A 20,035-nucleotide genomic window follows, 5' to 3' on the forward strand; every position below is an offset into this window, starting at 1 on the left:
TGACGTCACATGCACAGCCACGCCCCCCCCCCCACAGTAAGAACACTCCCTTAGAACACACTTAACCCTTTAGCGCCCCCCCCCCACTGTCAGTGTCATTTTCACAGTAATAAGTGCATTTTTATAGCACTTTTCGCTGTGAAAATGACAATGTGTCAAAAGTGTCCGCCATGATGTCGCAGTCCCGAAAAAAATCACTGATTAGTAGTAAAAAAAAAAAAATATTAATAAAAATGCCTTAAAACTATCCCCTATTTTGAAAATGCTATACATTTTGCGAAAACCAATCAATAAAGGCTTATTGCGATTTTCTTTACCAAAAATAGGTAGAAGAATACGTTTCGGCCTAAACTGAGGGGGAAAAAAACGTTTTTTTTTTAATCTTTTTTGGGGATTTTTATTATAGCAAAAAGTAAAATATATTGCTTTTTATAATAAAAAAATCTTCTATTTTTGTTTATAGCGCAAAAAATAAAAACCGCAGAGGTGATCAAATACCACCAAAAGAAAGCTCTATTTGTGGGAAAAAAAGGACGCCAATTTTGTTTGGGAGCCACGTCGCACGACCGCGCAATTGTCAATTGCCTATCCTACCCACACCTAACAAGTGTATTTTTTATTTCTCCATCAGTTCATCCCCACAGTTGTCACCTTTTGTTTCACTCGACCCTCCCTCCTAGATTGTAAGCTCTAAGGAGCAGGGCCCTCTGATCCCTCCTGTATTGAAATGTATTGTAACTGTACTGTCTGCGCACATGTTGTAAAGCGCTGCACAAACGGTTGGCGCTATATAAATTCTATATAATAATAAAATAAATATTTATTAATCTAATCTATAGACAAAAATACAATTAAATTATTTTCCACAGTGATATTGTCAGCAAAATAAATATTTAATGCAATATATATATATATATATATATATATATATATATATATATATATATATATATATATATATATATCTTTTGTTTTTTGCCGTGGTGCGATATTGTCAGCAGAATAAATAAATTTTAATGCAATCTATAGACAAAAATACAATTATATTTTTTTCCACAGGGATATTGTCAGCAAAATAAATATTTAATGCAATATATATATATATATATATATATATATATATATATATATATATATATATATATATATATATATATATATATATATATATATCTTTTTTTTTTTTTGCCGTGGTGCGATATTGTCAGCAGAATAAATATTTTTTAATGCAATCTATAGACAAAATTATTTTTTATTTTTTTCTGACTTGCTCAAATTGATTTGGTTATGTTAGAGAATTGAGTTTGACACTGCAGAAGTTTGTACTGGAATTTTACGTGTATTGTAAAACTTATCAATAAAAAATTGTTGGAGAGAAAAAAAAAGTATTTCCTCTAGTTATACTTTAATATTATAAAACTCTTTATTTGTATTTATTTTTTAGCTTCCCCACTTTGAGGTGACACTCAGTGGAGCTCAGTGCCCGATAGAGGGCGCTCCAGTTGCTTCTAGGCCGCTTTATCGCCCCAAAGCTCCGCCTTCACCAGCCCTTGCCTCCGCCCTCTCAGGTACTCTCTGCTCGGCTGATTCCTATAAGGTGCCTAACTCCGCCCCTCAATCCTAATGATCGGACCAGTCCCTCCCTTTGAAGCATTGACAGCGGTACGGCTCCTCCCATTTCGGTCACCTTGCAGTGCTGTCGGAGGTGCTCTCTGACGTCGGCGGGATTCTGTGTGCTGATTGGAGGAGAGCGCTGCAGAAGGTGACGGCACGGCGGCCATCTTTGTTGATGTGTCAGAGTCGGGGATGGATCCGCAGTGAGGGGATACCGGCAGGTGAGAGAGGAGCGGTGTGCGGGGACACCATAGACACCGGGATACACCGTGTACTGGGAGCTCATTGTCAGGTCGGGCTGGGGAACGGGGCTGAGTACCGGAGGAGATAAGAGTGAGATGTATAGAAATATATGTGTGTTCAATGTATACCACAGGACGTATGGGCAGTGACCGGACTGGGGGAGGGGACTGTCACTGGGTGATATGGAGGGAGGGGGGGAGACTGGCACTGAGTGATATGGAGGGGGGGGGGGAGTGAGACTGACACTGAGTGGTATGGAGGGAGGGGGGAGACTGGCACTGAGTGATATGGAGGGGGGGGGGGAGTGAGACTGACACTGAGTGGTATGGAGGGAGGGGGGAGACTGGCACTGAGTGATATGGAGGGAGGGGGGGTGAGACTGGCACTGAGTGATATGGAGGGAGGGGGGGTGAGACTGGCACTGAGTGATATGGAGGGGGGGAGACTGACACTGAGTGGTATGGAGGGGGGGAGACTGTCACTGAGTGGTATGGAGGGGGGGAGACTGTCACTGAGTGGTATGGAGGGGGGGAGACTGTCACTGAGTGATATGGAGGGGGGGAGGGAGCCTGGCACTGAGTGATATGGAGGGGGGGAGGCTGGCACTAAGTGACATGGGGTGGGGGGTTGACTGGCACTGAGTGATATGGGGGGGTTGATTGGCACTGAGTGATATGGGGGGGTTGATTGGCACTGAGTGATATGGGGGGGTTGATTGGCACTGAGTGATATAGGGGGGGGGGAGGCTGGCACTGAGTGATATAGGGGGGGGGGGTTGATTGGCACTGAGTGATATGGGGGGGGGTAAGAGCCTGGCACTGAGTGATATGGAGGGGGGGAGGCTGGCACTTAGTGATATGGGGGGGGGGGGGTTGACTGGCACTGAGTGATATGGGGGGGGGTAAGAGCCTGGCACTGAGTGATATGGAGGGGGGGGAGGCTGGCACTTAGTGATATGGGGGGGGGTTGACTGGCACTGAGTGATATGGAGGGGGGGAGGCTGGCACTGAGTGATATAGGGGGGGGGTTGACTGGCACTGAGTGATGGGGGACAGGAAGTCCTGAGTATAGGAATGGGGTTGGTTGGTCAGGGGAGGCTGTGCTATCCAGAAGAATGACGGTGGGATCCTCTGTGGATTCTTGTACACGTTTGTGCCAGGCGGTGATGGGGAAGAGGCGCCCTGTGCCAGGCGGTGATGAGGAAGAGGAACTCTCTGGTGATTATAGATGTGGGAAGTGTCTGTATGATTGATCGCTCCTCTCTTTGGTCCCACATAGGGACTGTGGACACATGCCACACCTTGAGCTGTCTGGGGTGAAGCCCGGGCATGTCATTCTATCTGCCCGGGATGCCAGCAGTCTTGGTATATCTGTAGCAGATTGGAAAGCATTGCGTGACCTCCCCCTCCCCCCCCCACCTGTCCATCATCCCCCCCTCCCCCCCAGATGTTACTGACTGACAGATTATTGACTCCAGGACATCGATATTCTCCATCACTTCTGGAAGCGGCTCCATTGCAATTCTTCCTGGTATTGATTTTGTTGGGTTAAAGAAGAACTCTGAACATCACTGGTAGCACATGACATTGCTGTGATGTCATTGTAGAGGAGGGACAGCGCCTTGTGATAGCAATACATTGTGGGCTGCTATTCCCTTAGACACAAAGCTGGAGTATAATTGACCCGCTTATCAACAGGCTAACACTTTATTTTTTAATAAAGCTTTCCACTTTCATTACTTGCCTTGGTTTATAACCCAATGATGTCATCACTGGGTCTCTGCTCTTGTCTATACAATGCAGATCGTGGCTGGTGGGAGGGGCCAGCAGGGCGCTGTACCCAGCTTCCTGGAAATATCAGAGCACACTCCCTCAGTACTCCACTCGAGCCCCCAGTCCTGATACAAGCAATAGGCTGGCTCTTGGGAGGAGTTTTGCAAAATGCTTTGGGGGGGGGGGGGGGGGTCAGTCTGGAGGAGTTGGTATTTCTAGGCAGATTTCATCAGCATGCAGACCACCCCAGATAATGCTCACATGTTACCCCTAAACCCCCCTGAAATCCAGGTAATGAAAGGGGAGGAAAGTGCTGGATGTCCTCCAGCCAGGAAATGAGATGGGCGCTCTGTCTGACACCCATCATTTAGGCTTTGTCTGGTAATCTCACACAGCCTCAGGCATTTCCATGGTTCTGGTTGGCCAGCCATTATCACCATGGAGACGTATGATGCTGATCCAGGGTAGGTGGCATTCAGGGCATCCCCAGCATTGAGATGGGGGAGGGGACGAGATTGAGCACTCTGAAATGAAGAAAGTGGGTTGGGAGACTGAGGACTCTGATGTGAAAGGCGGTTTGGGGGGGGGGACACTGAGGACTCTGATGTTGGTGGAGGAGGGGGCACTGAGGACTCTGATGTTGGTGGAGGAGGGGGCACTGAGGACTCTGATGTTGGTGGAGGATGGGGGGGGCACTGAGGACTCTGATGTTGGTGGAAGAGGGGGGGGCACTGAGGACTCTGATGTTGGTGGAAGAGGGGGGCACTGAGGACTCTGATGTTGGTTGGAAGAGGGGGGGGGCACTGAGGACTCTGATGTTGGTGGAAGAGGGGGGGCAACGAGGACTCTGATGTTGGTGGAAGAGGGGGGCACTGAGGACTCTGATGTTGGTGGAAGAGGGGGGGGGGCACTGAGGACTCTGATGTTGGTGGAAGAGGGGGGGCACTGAGGACTCTGATGTTGGTGGAAGAGGGGGGGGGGCACTGAGGACTCTGATGTTGGTGGAAGAGGGGGGGGGGCACTGAGGACTCTGATGTGGAAGAGGGGGGGGGCACTGAGGACTCTGATGTTGGTGGAAGAGGGGGGGCACTGAGGACTCTGATGTTGGTGGAAGAGGGGGGGCACTGAGGACTCTGATGTTGGTGGAGAATGGGAGGGGCACTGAGGACTCTGATGTTGGTGGAGAATGGGGGGGGGGGGCACTGAGGACTCTGATGTTGGTGGAGAATGGGGGGGGGGCACTGAGGACTCTGATGTTGATGGGGGGGGCACTGAGGACTCTGATGTTGGTGGAGGATGGGGACTGAGGACTCTGATGTTGGTGGAGGATGGGGGGGGCACTGAGGAGTCGGACTCTGATGTTGGTGGTGGATGGGGCGGGGCACTGAGGACTCTGATGTTGGTGGAGGATGGGGACTGAGGACTCTGATGTTGGTGGAGGATGGGGGGGGCACTGAGGACTCTGATGTTGGTGGAGGATGGGTGCGGGGCACTGAGGACTCTGATGTTGGTGGAGGATGGGGACTGAGGACTCTGATGTTGGTGGTTAGAGGGGGGGGCACTGAGGACTCTGATGTTGGTGGAAGAGGGGGGGGGGCACTGAGGACTCTGATGTTGGTGGAGGAGGAGAGTCCTCTCTGCGGGTAGTGCGTCCCCGCCCGTTGTGTTCTGGGAAACACTCGGCTCCCAGAACACAACGGGGACCAGTGAGGACGACGCTGTGCAACTCGCTTATGCGCCGTAGGGAATCGGGCAGTGAAGCCGGAACGCTTCACTTCCTGATTCCCTCACCGAGGATGGCGGCGATGGGGGCAGCAGATAGATGAGCGATTACTCGTCTTCTGCTGCAGACGTAGCTGGACTCCAGGACGGGTAAGTCAGCAGCTGCAGTTTTTGTAGCGGCTGGCTTTTAATATATATATATTTTTTTTACAGCGGAGCTCCGCTTTAAGGTAGGGGTCTCAAACTGGCGGCACTCCAGCTGTTACAAAACTACAAGTCCAATCATGCCTCTGCCTGAGGAAGTCATGCTTGTAACTGTCAGCTTTGCAATGCCTCATGGGACTTGTAGTTTTGCAACAGCTGGAGGGCCGCCAGTTTGAGACCCCTGGGTTAAGGTTTCAGTTAACCAGAAGGGATGTCATGACATCCCTTCTGGGTTACCAGATCCAAGACCCGATCAAAGACGATCCTGGTCTCCAGACAGCTGGTGGACATGCCGGCTGGTCGCTCGGGGCCTCCCGGTGGGATGGAAAAGCCCGGACGGGCCGCGGAAGGCTGATTAGCTGGTTGTTATTACCGTTGGCATCACCCGGTACAACCCATTGAAGCAGAAGTTGCTACGTCGGCGTCAAGGAGTTATCTGAACAAGATGAAGTTGGAAGCCGATTGGCTACTATGTACAGCGGCACCAGATTTTGCACGCTACAGATTTAGTAAATCATACCCCATGTCTTTATGGACGGGTTGTGTCATTCCGGAGCAGAAAGGACCTTTCCTAATCTGTCACCACAAGGCTGGAAGAGCACACTTGTGTAGATTTGTATGATGTGGTATAAATGGGAATAGTCACTGGAAACACCTGAACTCGGCCATATATTAGGTGTATGATCAGGTCATGGCACAGCATTGTCTTGTGACCGGTTCTCTTTAACTCTTGTTATTGCTAAAACATGTCGGCGGCTTTTCCCTGATCCTGACAAGCTGTGCTTGTTTCCTCCGGCACAGGAGCTTCTTTGTACAAAGGATAATAAGAGTTTGGTGGCTCGTCCTCCTTGGTCTCCGAGCATGCTCGGGTAATTGTCCACAACATACAAACAAAGCGACAGCAGCATATTCTGTTCTGTATAGATAATTACTGCAGCAACTGTGGCAAGGCCACATGGAATTCTCATTGCTGCATTCCTACAGCGGGTGTCAGAGATATGGGGCGCCAATCACTGCAGAGGACGGGCGCTTGTACATCAGGTTTTATCACCTAGATAGAAAATGCTGTCATAGAAATGTCAGCGTTACTCAGTATTAATCTGTTTCCTATACAGATTTGGTATACACAACGCTGATTGATTGCGATTTTCTTTGAAGGTTTTTGTCCTAAATTGGAACTCCAAAAATTCATATAAACCTGCTCACTAAATTCTCCATTAATGTGGTTATGGCCTTTCAAACATTATTTTCAATTCTTTTTGGGGTTGTAAAAAAAGGATCCAAAAAGCGGAGGTTCACTTTTTGTGTGAACCTCCGCTTTAATGCAAAGAATGTAATAAGGTAAAACGCCTTCTGCCTTTACAACCATTTTAATTAAAGGCTGTAGGGGGTTGTAAAGGAAAAAACATTTTTCCCTAAATGGCTTTCTTTACCTTAGTGCAGTCCTTCTTCACTTACCTCATCCTTCCATTTTGCTTTAAATGTCCTTATTTCTTCTGAGAAATCCTCACTTCCTGTTCTTCTGTCTGTAACTCCACACAGTAATGCAAGGCTTTCTTTTTGGTGTGGAGATAGCCTCTTGAGGGGGCGAGCAGAAGTGTCAGGACACCCACTAACACACAGCTTCTTTCTCTATCTGCAAAGTAGAGAGTGTCCTGACCCTCCTGCTCCCCCCCTCCCCCCTCTCAAGAGGCTTTCTCCACACCAGGAAGAAAGCCTTGCATTACTGTGTGGAGTTACAGACAGAAGAACAGGAAGTGAGGATTTCTCAGAAGAAATAAGGACATTTTAAAGCAAAATGGAAGGATGAGGTAAGTGAAAGAGGACTGCACTAAGGTAAAGGAAGCTATTTAGGGAAAAAATGTTTTTCTTTAACAACCCCCTACAGCCTTTAATTAACCACTTGACCACCGGGCCTATTCTGGCACTTCTCTCCTTCATGTGAAAATCACAATTTTTTTGCTAGAAAATTAATCAGAACCCCCCAAACATTATATATTTTTTTTAGCAGACATCCTAGGGAATAAAATGGCAGTCATTGCAATACTTTTTGTCACACCGTATTTGCGCAGCGGTCTTACAAGCGCACTTTTTTTGGATAAAAATCACTTTTGAATTAAAAAATAAGACAACAATACATTTTGCCCAATTTTTTATATATTGCGAAAGATAATGTTACGCCGAGTAAAATGATACCCAACATGTCACGTTTAAAAATTGCGCCCGCTCGTGGCATGGCGTCAAACTTTTACCCTTAAAAATCTCGATAGGCGACGTTTAAAAAATTCTACAGGTTGCATTTTTTGAGTTGCAGAGTAGGTCTAGGGCTAGAATTATTGCTCTCGCTCTAACGATCGCGGCGATACCTCACTTGTGTGGTTTGAATACCGTTTTCATATGCGGGCACTACTCGCGTATGCTTCTGCGCGCGAGCTCGTCGGGATGGGGCGCTTTAAAACATTTTTTTTTTGTTTTCTTATTTATTTTTATTTAGTTTTATAATTTTTTTACACTGAAATAAAAAAAAAAAAAATTGATCACTTTTATTCCTATTACAAGGAATGTAAACATCCCTTGTAATAGAAAAAAGCATGACAGGTCCTCTTAAATATGAGATCTGGGGTCAAAAAGACCTCAGATCTCATATTTAGACTAAAATGCAAAAAAAATAAAAATAAAATAAAAATGTCATTTTTTCAAATGACAAAAAAAAAAAAAATGTTTCTTTAAGAGGCTGGGCGGGACTGACGTTTTGACGTCACTTCCGCCCAGCAGAGCAATGAGGACGGGTGAAGGAGATTTCTCCTTCAGTCCCGTCCCCGCTCAGCTGCCGGACACATCCGATCCCCTCCGCCGCTACCGACGGCTCCGGTAAGCGGCGGAGGGCGCGGGAGAGCGGCGGGAGGGGGGGGGCCCCTCTCCTGCCACCGATAACGGCGATCTCGCGGCGAATCCGCCGCGGAGACCGCCGTTATCGCGTACACCACCGCCCCCTGAAAAGATGAATATCTCGGTTGTGGCAGCAGCTGCTGCCGTTACCGAGATATTCAACTTTAAAAACAGGACGTCTTTTTGACATGGGGCGGTGGTCAAGTGGTTAACATGGTTGTGAAGGCGTTTTACTTTATTACGTTCTTTGCATTAAAGCGGAGGTTCACACAAAAAGTGAACCTCCGCTTTTTGGATCCCCCCCTCCAGTGTCACATTTGGCACCTTTCAGGGGGGAGGGGGATGTAGATACCTGTCTGAGACAGGTATTTGCACCACTTCCGAATTCTGACTCCCGCGGGGAGTCCAGCCTCGTGATGTCACACCCTCGCTGTCTTCTGGGAAACACTGTTCCCAGGAGAGAGCGGGGACCAGTGACGGCGTGCCGCGGTCCTCACGCATGCGCAGTAGGGAATCAGGCAGTGAAACCGCAAGGCTTCACTTCCTGATTTCCCTCGCCGAAGATGGCGGCGGAAGCAGCCGAGGACCGAGGGAATGCTCAGCCTCGGCTGCTGACATCACGGGCAAGCTGGACAGGTAAGTGTCCATTTTTTTTAAAGTCAGCAGCTGCCGTATTTGTAGCTGCTGGTTTAAAAAAAAAAACCAATGGGTGGACCTTCGCTTTAAGGTAAAATAATCTTCTGAGTGCAGCTCCTCCCCATACTTTCCTGATCTCGATCCAGCAATGTGCATAGGAGCAGTGGCTCTCTCTCCGCTTGCATTCCTCCTCTATAGGACAGGAAGTGAAGAGAAATCTCCCCTATGATGGGAAAAAAAAAACTGATTATAATCCTTCCTTACTCTATTCAAAAGGGGGGGAGTTTTTCCTATAGTTCCACTTGTTCTAGCTATGGGGGAGTAAGTGAAGGGAAATCTCCCTAATGGGCCACATTTTTCTTTAAAAAAAAAAAAAAAAAAAAACCTGGACACAGAGGGCCCCTTTAATATAATCGGCACCAATTGATTCTCCTGTCTTGTCCACAGCATATTCTTCCTTAGTGAATGCTTCCGTCTGGACCGTGTTGGGGGGGCAAGTTTTTCATAGTGCCTATTAATTTTAGGGTGTGTGTGTTTTTTTTTACCGATAACTGTCATGGACATCATTACGAAGCTTTTAGTGCACAGGGGCCACTGAGTTTGCAGATTACAAATAAATTGCTTTATGAAAAGTATACAATTTTGATCGGTCATTGTGAACATCACTATGGGGGTTATTTACGAAAGCCAAATCCACTTTGCAGTACAAGTGCAAACTTCAAGTGCAAAGTGCGCTTGGAAGTGCATTCGCTTTAAATCTGAGGGGTAGATCTGAAATAAGGGGAAGCTCTGCTGATTTTATCATCCAATCATGTGCAAGCTAAAATGCTGTTTTTTATTATTTTCCTTGCATGTCCCCCTCGGATCTACAGCGACTGCACTTCCAAGTGAAATTTTGAGTGCACTTTGCACTTGTAGTGCAAAGTGAATTTTCCTTTAGTAAATAACCCCCTATGTCAGGCATGTCCAAAGTCCGGCCCGTGGGCCAATTGCGGCCCTCATTCCGGTTTAATGTGGCCCCCCTGGTAATTTGAACATGTATATCTTTTGTGGCCCCCAGGGCCATGTATTTATCGGCGCTGCCTCGGAGGAGACAGGGAGGGGGCGGGACCAGCGCCATCAGATTACATACAGGAGAATATCCTGTTTACACTGCGGCCTCTGTAATAGTAAGTCCCGTCTCCTGGGCTGCCATTGGACAACTGTTCTGTCTATCATAGGAGGCAGGACTTTGTATTAAAGAGGCCACAGCGTAAACAAGAGATTATCCTGTATGTAATCTGTTGGCGCTCGTCCCGTCCCCTCCCTGTCTCCTCTGAGGCTGTAGATGGGCATTGATCAGGCTGCATTCATGGCAATGGTGAGGCTGCATTCATGGCAATGGTGAGGCTGCATTCATGGCAATGGTGAGGCTGCATTCATGGCAATGGTGAGGCTGCATTCATGGGCACTGACCCTTATTTTGCTTCACAGTTCTTTATTTAAAATGTTTTTTTTTTTGGAAACTTCCCTCTTAAGTGAAGGTGTGTGTTATACGCTGATAAATACGGTATCTCCAAATAACACGCCTGAGCTCATCTTTAGCCCTAAGCGGCACTCAGGGATTCGTTGGGGCCACATATATATATATATATATATATATATATATATATATATATATATATATATATATATAATCTGCCCTATGTATATAAATAAAGTCTGTGTTTATCTTGTAATAATGGTTGATGGTTTTGTTGTAGATCTACATCTTCTGAAGCTATGGAGGAACCTGGTGGTCTTTGTGAGGACAGTCCGACACCCCTGGATGACCAGTCTGTTGCCCCGAGCTGTAACGGTGATTTGGGAACGATAAAGGACCAGCAGCCTATTGCAGAAGAAGATGGCGGCAAACCTCAGGAGGAATCGGTCGGCGATTGCGGGAACTCGTCATCAGAAGACGCCGTTGAAATATGTGAACTTCAGCAGCCGGTCCAGCAGGAGCCAGAGGCTGGAACTGAGCCCTGTGACTCCGACTGCCCAGATTCTGCACAAGTAGCAGCCGTGCCTGAAACCTCCTCACCAAATGAGGAAACGGAAAACGGCGTCCCCGAAACTTCTCGGGACAAGGACACTCCAGATGTGAAGGACGATTTTACAGAGAGCCCAGACACAGAGAGTCCATTTAATACAATCAGCACCAAAGAACTCCTCTCTAAAATCCACCTTCCGTTGTCTCAGGAGACTTTACTAGATGAGATTGAATCTGAGCTCCAGTCCACGGAAATGGAGCTCAAGCAGCAAAATGGACTGACGAAAGGTGGGCTGGCGCTTTCTGTGCTGGAGCATTGTGTCCAGGAAAAGTATCTTCAGCAGGAGAACACAATCAGAAGGTAAATATCAAATGTCTGTGTGCTAATGCTTATCGCTCGCTTTGCTGTGTTTAATGGGCATGGCGGGTCCAAGGGATAGGCTGAGGAGGTGGCCACCTTGGGTATTTTGGTGGGTGTGAAGCATTAAATAATCAGGGCCTGGAACATATGCTGCTAAAGTAGTAGTTGACAGCTCATGGGGGTGGAGGGGCACATATTGGTCTTTTCACCTTGGGTGCTAAAGGACCTTGTCCTAGCACTGTTTAGGTGGTTGTTGCTTTAATGTGAACTTGGCCGCCGGATAAAAGCCTAATACCCAAAAACCTGTGTTTTTGTTTTCCCCCCCCCCAATGAAATGAAGTGTTAGAACCTCTGTTAGCTTTTTAGTGCTGCTTTTCAAGATTTACGAGTTCACTGGGATGAGAATTGAGGATGAATTATGCCAGAGGACATAGCTAGCAACTTGTAACTGCTAAAGGTTTTAATCCTTGTCTATTTTAATAAAATCAGGTGCTTTCATTGCTCTCTGTATGCCTGTTAAAAAGATTCCTTTAGGCTGGGTTCACGCTAGCTGCGGCTCATATTGGGGGGGGTCCGATGTGTCTCTGTTCACTGTTTCAGGTCCGAATTTTTACCTGAATTTGAACCTAAAGCAGACCTGAAGACGCACTAGACCCTTCTGCAATTCGGACCGCGGCAGCGTCAGACGTGAACCGGCTCCATTGAGAGCTGGTCACGCTCTCCTGTCATGCGAATTGGATATGGGAATAACGCATCCAGTTTGCATCAGTGTGAACCCGGCCTTAAAAGAGAAGTATGGGCAAAGCTTGGTTGGCCATGCATCTTTTCTGGGTCACAGGAGTGCCGTTACTTTTTTGCTCTGCTGTGACCGAGTCGGTTGAGCTAAAGAGCGCTGTCTAACGTCACAGAGGCTCTGGAAGCATCCCAACAATCTTGTTGGGATCCACCCCAATGCCTGATCAGCAGCTACCTCAGGCGACTGAGAGCCAGAGCCAGCGGCTCTCGCCCCCTCTCCGGCATGGTGCTTCAGTGACCACTGGAGGAGCAGAGAGAAGGTGACTGACCGCTCTCCAGGAACTGAGCGATTGGCTGTAATGAGATTGCTCAGTTCTTGGTGCCGATGTGGGACAACACATATCGCACCGATACTCCCGCCTGGAGGTGTGTGGTTTTTTGTGTGTTTGTTTTTAATCCCATGCTTTTCCTTTTTAACTTCCTGTCCTGATGACTGAACTGGAAATTGGGTAATATCTCCCTAATGAGGACCGCAATATATTGAAAGCGATTTTAATCCTTCTCCACTTAAACCAAAGCTGAAAAAAATACTGTCATATTTGGGTTGAGGTAGCATTATAGGGTGACTGTACAGCCCCTACTCAACATCACAATTCAAGGCTAGTGGAAGGCAATGGTGAGAACAAGGTCCTTCAGCACCAAAAACAAAATGGTTAAAGTGGCCAAAACATTGTTTTATCTTAGTTCTCTCTCTGCATTCCGCTCATCAGATTCCAACCCCCCCTCCGGTGCCAATTGGCACCTTTTGGGGGGGAAACTTCCCACTTCCGGGAGTCCAGCCGTGATGCGGCTGTGATGTCACCGCGGGGGCTCCCTCCTCCTCCCCTGGCCGCCGGTGACTTGTCGTTGGGTTCCCCTAACGAGAAAGTTCCTTTAAGGACTGCGCAGGCACAATCCTTGCCGACGGAAATCTCCGAACCTCGGCCGGCATCCAGGCTCATTTTTTAACATCCCCGTGGATTGGAGGATGTTAAAAAAAGAAAGAGCCAGGAGGCCGAGCGAGCGAGGACATGAGGCTGACTGGCCACTTTCCTCAAATTCCACGTCGCCCAGGATGCCGGCCGAGGTTCGGAGATTTCCGTCGGCAAGGATTGCGCCTGCGCAGTCCTTCCTTTTTCACAAGAAAACCTGCGCAGTCCTTAAAGGAACTTTCTCGTTAGCCGGAACCATATCGGCAGATCACCGGGCTATTGGGAGAGAGGAGCGGGCCTCGCGTATGCGCAGTAGGGTTCCCGGAGTGAAGCCGAAAGGCTACACTGTCGGGTTCCCTTACCCGCAATGGCGGCGGCATCATCACTCGACATCGAGGGACACCAGGGCAGGTAAGTCTCCATTTATTAAAAGCCAACAGCTGCAGTATATGTAGCTGCTGGCTTTTAATTATTTTTTTTTTGCCCGAAACACCCCTTTTACACACGATCAAATTTTCCTGACAAGGATTGTGTGATGGCAGGGTTTTGTCGGAAAATCCCGCCGTTTGTACGCTTCGTCGGACAATTGTTGTCGGATTTTCCAACAAATGTTGGATAGCATGCTTTAAAATTTTCCGACAACAAATGTGTGATGTCGGATTATCCGATTTGTTTGTACAGAAATCCGTCTGAAAAAAAATCCAAAGTACAAACACGCATGCTCAGAAGCAATGCTAACCGTAGCACAACATTAGCAGAAGTTGCTCAAAGGGTGGCGCTACAGAGCTGAAAAAACACGTCATTTTGTATTTGTTGGCTGACAACGTTTTGCCGTCTGTATGCAGAACAAGTTAACGGCCAACGCCCTTCGTACAAAAGTTCTATGCTTTGTCCAATGGAAATCCGATCGTGTGTATGAGGCTTTACCCCCGCCCCTGTCACTGATCCAGTGTTGTCTGAGCTGCAGAACCGTTCCTGTTCTCACAGGAGGCGCTGAGGGCAGCTGTCAATCAAACTCCTGTGAGGAGGGAGGGGGGAGCGTGGCACTGTGTGTCTATGGACGTACACAGCCTGGTCTGGGAGCACTTAACCACTTCCAAACCGCCGTACGTCTTTATACGGCCTAACTTTAAAGATTGATATCTCGGTAACGGCAGCAGCTGCTGCCACAACCGAGGTATCCATCTTTAGTGTCAGCGGTTCTGTTAACGATAACGGCGGTCTTCGCGGCGGATTCGCCGCGTGATCCCTGTTATCGGTGGCGGGAGAGGCCCCCCTCCTCCCGCCGCTCTCCCGCGCCCTCCGCCGCTTACCGGAGCCGTCGGTAGCGGCGGAGGCGATCGGGACCGTTCGGCTGCTGACTGGGGACGAGACTGAAGGAAAAATCTCCTTCGCCCGTCCCCATAGCTCGGCTGGGCGGAAGTGACGTCAAAACGTCAGTCCCGCCCAGCCTCTTAAAGAAAATTTTTTTTTTGTCATTTGAAAAAATGACAGTTTCAAATTTTTTTTTTTTTTTTTTTTTTAGTCTAAATATGAGGTGTGAGGTCTTTTTGACCCCAGATCTCATATTTAAGAGGACCTGTCATGCTTTTTTCTATTACAAGGGATGTTTACATTCCTTGTAATAGGAATAAAAGTGATCATTTTTTATTATTTTTTTTATCCAGTGTAAAAAATAATAAAATAAATAAAAATAAATAAGAAAAAAAAAGATTTTTTTTTTTAAAGCGCCCCGTCCCGATGAGCTCGTGCGCAGAAGCGAACGCATACGCGAGTAGCGCCCGCATATGAAAACGGTGTTCAAACGACACAAGTGAGGTATCGCCGCGATCGTTAGAGCGAGAGCAATACTTCTAGCCGTAGACCTCCTCTGTCACTCAAAAAATACAACCTATAGAATTTTTTAAACGTCGCCTATCGAGATTTTTAAGGGTAAAAGTTTGACGCCATGCCACGAGCGGGCGCAATTTGTAAGCGTGACATGTTGGGTACCATTTTTTACTCGCCGTAACATTATCTTTCACAATATATAAAAAAATTGGGCCAAATTTATTGCTGTCTTATTTTTTTAATTCAAAAAAGTGTTTTTTTCCAAAAAAAGTGCGCTTGTAGGACTGCTGCGCAAATATGGTGTGACAAAAAGTATTGCAATGATCGCCATTTTATTCTCTAGGGTGTTAGAAAAAAATAAATATATAATGTTTGTGGGCTTTAAGTAATTTTCTAGCAAAAAAAACAGTTTTAGTCTTGTAAACACCAAATCTGAAAAACACCCAAAGTAGAGAAGTGGTTAAGGATGCCTCCATAGCACCCAGCTTGCTTAGGAGGAGAGAGGGGCAGACGGCACCAGCAAAGGACTGCCAAAAGAAGGGGTAAGGGACATCTCTGTGCAATATGGTTGCACAAAGTGGGTAAATATAGCCCTCCCCCTTTTTTTTTTTTAAATATCCAGAAAACATTATCTTTCAGCATCACTTTAAGATCTGCCCCCCCCCTCCCCCCTCATGGGCTGTGTACTACTTCAGCAGCATAAGTTGCAGGTCCTGTTCTTCGTAGGCCTTCTTTCTGCTGAAGTGGAAAAAAACACAAGCGGTGCTGAGAACTGTAATCCTATGCGGCGTGTACAGTCGTCCTAAATTTCCTTTTCATTTGTTCATCTCCGATTGCATAAAATTATTATTTAGATATGAAATTGATGAGCACATCAACAATGTTCCGGACATAAAGTCAAACTGAAAGTGCAGTAGAAATTCGCAGAGTAGAGCAAACCACAGAGAACGACTCTGAAGAAAAATCTGTTATGAGCAGTAGAGAAAAGCAGGGGGGGGGGGGGGGGGTTTGTTGTTTGACTGTTGTGTTCCCTGAGGCTTGCCGGACCCCCGCAGCAGACAAGGGCAATCCCGGGTCACCACGCTTTAGACAGTCTCTCCTTTTTTAGCTTAATGTGGAGGTTCCCCTAAAAATAAACTTTTAAGATTAGATTGTGGCTCATTTTGTCAAGGGGAATCGGCTAGTTTTTTTTTTAAAATCGAAGTAGTACTTACCGTTTTAGAGAGCGATCTTCTCCGCCGCTTCCGGGTATGGGTCTTCGGGACTGGGCGTTCCTATTTGATTGACAGGCTTCCGACGGTCGCATACAGCGCGTCACGAGTAGCCGAAAGAAGCCGAACGTCGGTGCGGCTCTATACGGCGCCTGCGCACCGACGGTCGGCTATTTTCGGAAAATCGTGACGCGATAGATGCGACCGTCGGAAGCCTGTTGGAAGACTGTCAATCAAGAAGGAACGCCCAGTCCCGCAGCCCATACCCGGAAGCGGCGGAGAAGATCGCTCTCTACAACGGTAAGTACTGCTTCGTTTTTAAAAAAAACTAGCCGATTCCCCTAGACAAAATGAGCATGAATCTAATCTTAAAAGTTTATTTTTAGGGGAACCTCCACTTTAAGTCCCAGTTCAGACTGATGCAGTGCAGGATTCGCAGCAATTCATGTGCGCTTTCCACGCTGCATCACAATTGCAGCACAGTGGTGTAGTGGTTGGCACTTTCACCTAGCAGCAAAAGGGTCGCTGGTTCGAATCCCGACCACGACACCACTTGCTTGGAGTTTGCATGTTCTCCCTGTGCCTGTGTGGGTTTCCTCCGGGTACTCCGGTTTCCTCCCACACTCCAAAGACATGCTAGTAGGTTATTTGTATCCTGGCCAAATTGGCCCTAGTATGTATGTGTGTACGACTGTGTGTCCCCAGCGTGTCAAGATCCTACGGGGTAAATGACCGCACCAGCGAGGAATACACTGGCTGCAAAAAGCGCCTAGAGGCGATTCAGTTTGCATGTGTAGCGCTATGCATGTCATTCATTCAATTGCACGCCCTTCATGGGAACAGCTGCGGGTGTCAATGTTAAGTTAGCGACACCCCCAATAACGATTCGAAAAACGCAAAAAGTGCATGTATTTTTCTCATGTGGGTGTGGTGTGACTTGAGCCATTCAAAATGTATAGCCTCAAATCGCACTGCAAAGAATTGCTTGTGATTCGATCAGGAATAAGGTGCGATTCCTATCTGAATTGCGTGCAGTTCTCCAAACCTCATCAGTGTGAACCCGGTGGATTTGATTGAAATCTTCATTTTTTAAAGAGCATCTGTCATCTCTGTCCTGCAGAGGCTCCTCCTTTGACCCGCTGTTGACTCCCCGACGGTCCCATTCACTTTAATGGGACGGCAGTGACACAGCAAGGTGAGGGACGTGGCGGCAGCAGGTGAGTGGATGCCCACCAACGGGCACTGCCATGATGGATCTGAAATGACAGGTGCTCTTTAAATGTAAGGACTAATTCTCACTGGTAGTTAGAATCTTTAATATTTGCAAACACATTGAAGAATAATATGCTGTCAGATTAGTAAAACGGCGATATCGGAACCGATTTTAGATTAATAGGTTAATCACACATAGTTGGAGAATTACCAAAATAAATTTTATGAAAACAATAACTTTTATATTACCTGCTTTAGGCCCCTTTCAGACGTCCGCTCTGCCTGTCCGTTATTACAAGTCCGTTAATGGACTTGTAATACAGCCCACGGAGCGGACCCAGAAACGGTCCGCTCCGTGTGAAAGAGCCCTTACCCATAGGTAGAGAAACTTCAAAATATTCCCAAACTGGGTCTCTTTTACGGCCTGCAGTCATTTTTCCCCTCAAGGGGAGGAGTAAAGCACTTCAAGATATGTGCAGAAAGATCACAAGTTTATTAGCTGCTTGGAAGGTTTCACAAATGTTTACGGCTTGCCCTTCCTTCCTCACACTTGGAACCTTGTACATATGCGTTTCTCTTCAAACAATCGTACAGTTTGTAGTGTACATAGATTTGCAAAACAATGGGATAAAGGAATATTCCTGAACTTTGTTTTATCTCATGGTTACTATGAAATTGTGTGAATGCATCATCAATGCAGTGCATGTTATCTCAGCTTGCAGCGCTTGGGTTCATTGAGGATTCAAGAGGAACTCCTCTTTAAAGTGGACGTTCACCGCAATTTTTTTTTTTTTTTTAAAAGCCAGCAGCTACAAATACTACAGCTGCTGAATTAAAAAAAAAAAAATGCACACGTACCTGTCCAGGTCACCTGCGACGTCGGCTCTCGACTTCCCCACCGCCATCCTCGGTGAGGGAATCAGAAAGTGAAGCGCTGCGGCCTCACTGCCCGGTTCCCTACCGCACTGCGCCGTCCTCACTGGTCCCCGCTGTGTTCTGGGAGCTGGTGTCTCCCAGAACACAGCGGGGGGGGTGGGGGGTTGATCAGGTGGTGACGCAAAGGGGTGGGACTCCTGCAGGAGTCTATACCCGGAAGTTTTATACAGGTATCTGCACCCCCCCCCCTGAAAGGTGCCAAATGTGACACCGGAGTGGGGGGAGGGTTCCGAAAAAAGCGGTGGTTCCATTTTGGGTGAACCTCCGCTTTAAGCAAATTTTCGTGTATGCCAGTGTCAGTCGGGAGGAGGGGGCGTTCACTTTCAGGAGTGTCAGATATCTGTATTGTCTCTGCCACATTCTGTGGCTTCATCCTCCTACCTCAATGTTGCAGCTGCGTATTGTAGTAATAAAGGTGACAACCGATTCCCCATTTCTATTGGTGTCACAGGGATGTTCATTTCAAAGTGTTGAAGAAAAATAAAAAATTAGGAATGATAAAAAGCTTCAATGTTCCACCTTTTCCTAATTCTGGGACCTCTCGGAGCTGGGTGACTGGCCTGAGATGAGTCGCAGTGTGGAATCTGTGGGCAAATGAGATGGGTGGATGCCAGTCTGGAGGGGTGGGCACCCCTAGGCAGGCTGTATTTGCATGCAGACCACCCTAAATAACGCCTATGTGGGATACCAATTGAAAGAACTGAAATCCAATGAGTGATACAGGGACAGTCAAGACAGAGAGTAAAAAGGGCTAAATGATGCTGGGCATCATCCAGCCAGGAAATGAGGTGGACTCTATCTGACCTGCTGCAGCTTCTAATGCATATTGTGAGAAGCTCACAGTGTGCAGTAAAATCAGAATAAACAATGCCGCTACAAGTGTGCAAGACCGTTTATTTTTTTATTTTTTGACTGATGTAACGGTGGCTGATAAGGTCTTCACTGGAAGGGCATTATTACTTCATAGAGAAGTTGAATTTCTTGTGTTCCTCAGAAGTGACTGTTGCGGTTCTTCTCTGGAATGGATTGTGCAGGAATAGATGGGGTCGGGTACCTGCTATTGAAATCATCTTATTATGAAGCCGTTTCCACACCACAGCAGGCTTGCTGCAATGACAACACCTGAAATAAGAATTGCCTCAAGAGGATTTTCTTTCTCGTTTCTCGTTTCTCGTTTCTCTTTCTCTTTCTCTTTCTCTTTCTCTTTCTCTTTCTCTTTCTCGTTTCTCTTTCTCTTTCTTTCTCGTTTCTCTTTCTCTTTCTTTCTCCTCTTTCTTTCTCTTTCTCTTTCTTTCTCCTCTTTCTTTCTCTTTTCTCTTTCTTTCTCTTTTCTCTTTCTCTTTCTTTCTCTTTTCTCTTTCTCTTTCTTTCTCGTTTCTCTTTCTCTTTCTTTCTCCTCTTTCTTTCTCGTTTCTCTTTCTCTTTCTTTCTCGTTTCTCTTTCTCTTTCTTTCTCGTTTCTCTTTCTCTTTCTTTCTCGTTTCTCTTTCTTTCTCGTTTCTCTTTCTCTTTCTTTCTCGTTTCTCTTTCTCTTTCTTTCTCGTTTCTCTTTCTCTTTCTTTCTCGTTTCTCTTTCTCTTTCTTTCTCGTTTCTCTTTCTCTTTCTTTCTCGTTTCTCTTTCTCTTTCTTTCTCGTTTCTCTTTCTCTTTCTTTCTCGTTTCTCTTTCTCTTTCTTTCTCGTTTCTCTT

At 46.9% G+C, this 20,035-nt stretch overlaps 1 protein-coding gene across 2 annotated transcripts in view; it reads left to right on the plus strand.

Moving 5' to 3' along the window:
• The first annotated feature begins 1,647 nt into the window (after positions 1 to 1,647).
• Positions 1,648 to 20,035, plus strand: part of CCDC186 (coiled-coil domain containing 186) — a 114,198-nt gene continuing 95,810 nt past the window's right edge. The window contains exons 1-2 of one of the 2 annotated variants that reach the window (XM_040361568.1): positions 1,648 to 1,835; positions 10,823 to 11,452. In XM_040361568.1, the coding sequence (XP_040217502.1) occupies positions 10,842 to 11,452 (611 nt within the window). In that variant the 5' untranslated portion in view covers positions 1,648 to 1,835; positions 10,823 to 10,841. The remainder of the gene's footprint in view (positions 1,836 to 10,822; positions 11,453 to 20,035) is intronic. The other variant, XM_040361569.1, reaches the window with a different exon arrangement.

Source organism: Rana temporaria, chromosome 8 (genome assembly GCF_905171775.1).
Source record: "Rana temporaria chromosome 8, aRanTem1.1, whole genome shotgun sequence".
Lineage (NCBI taxonomy): Eukaryota > Metazoa > Chordata > Amphibia > Anura > Ranidae > Rana > Rana temporaria.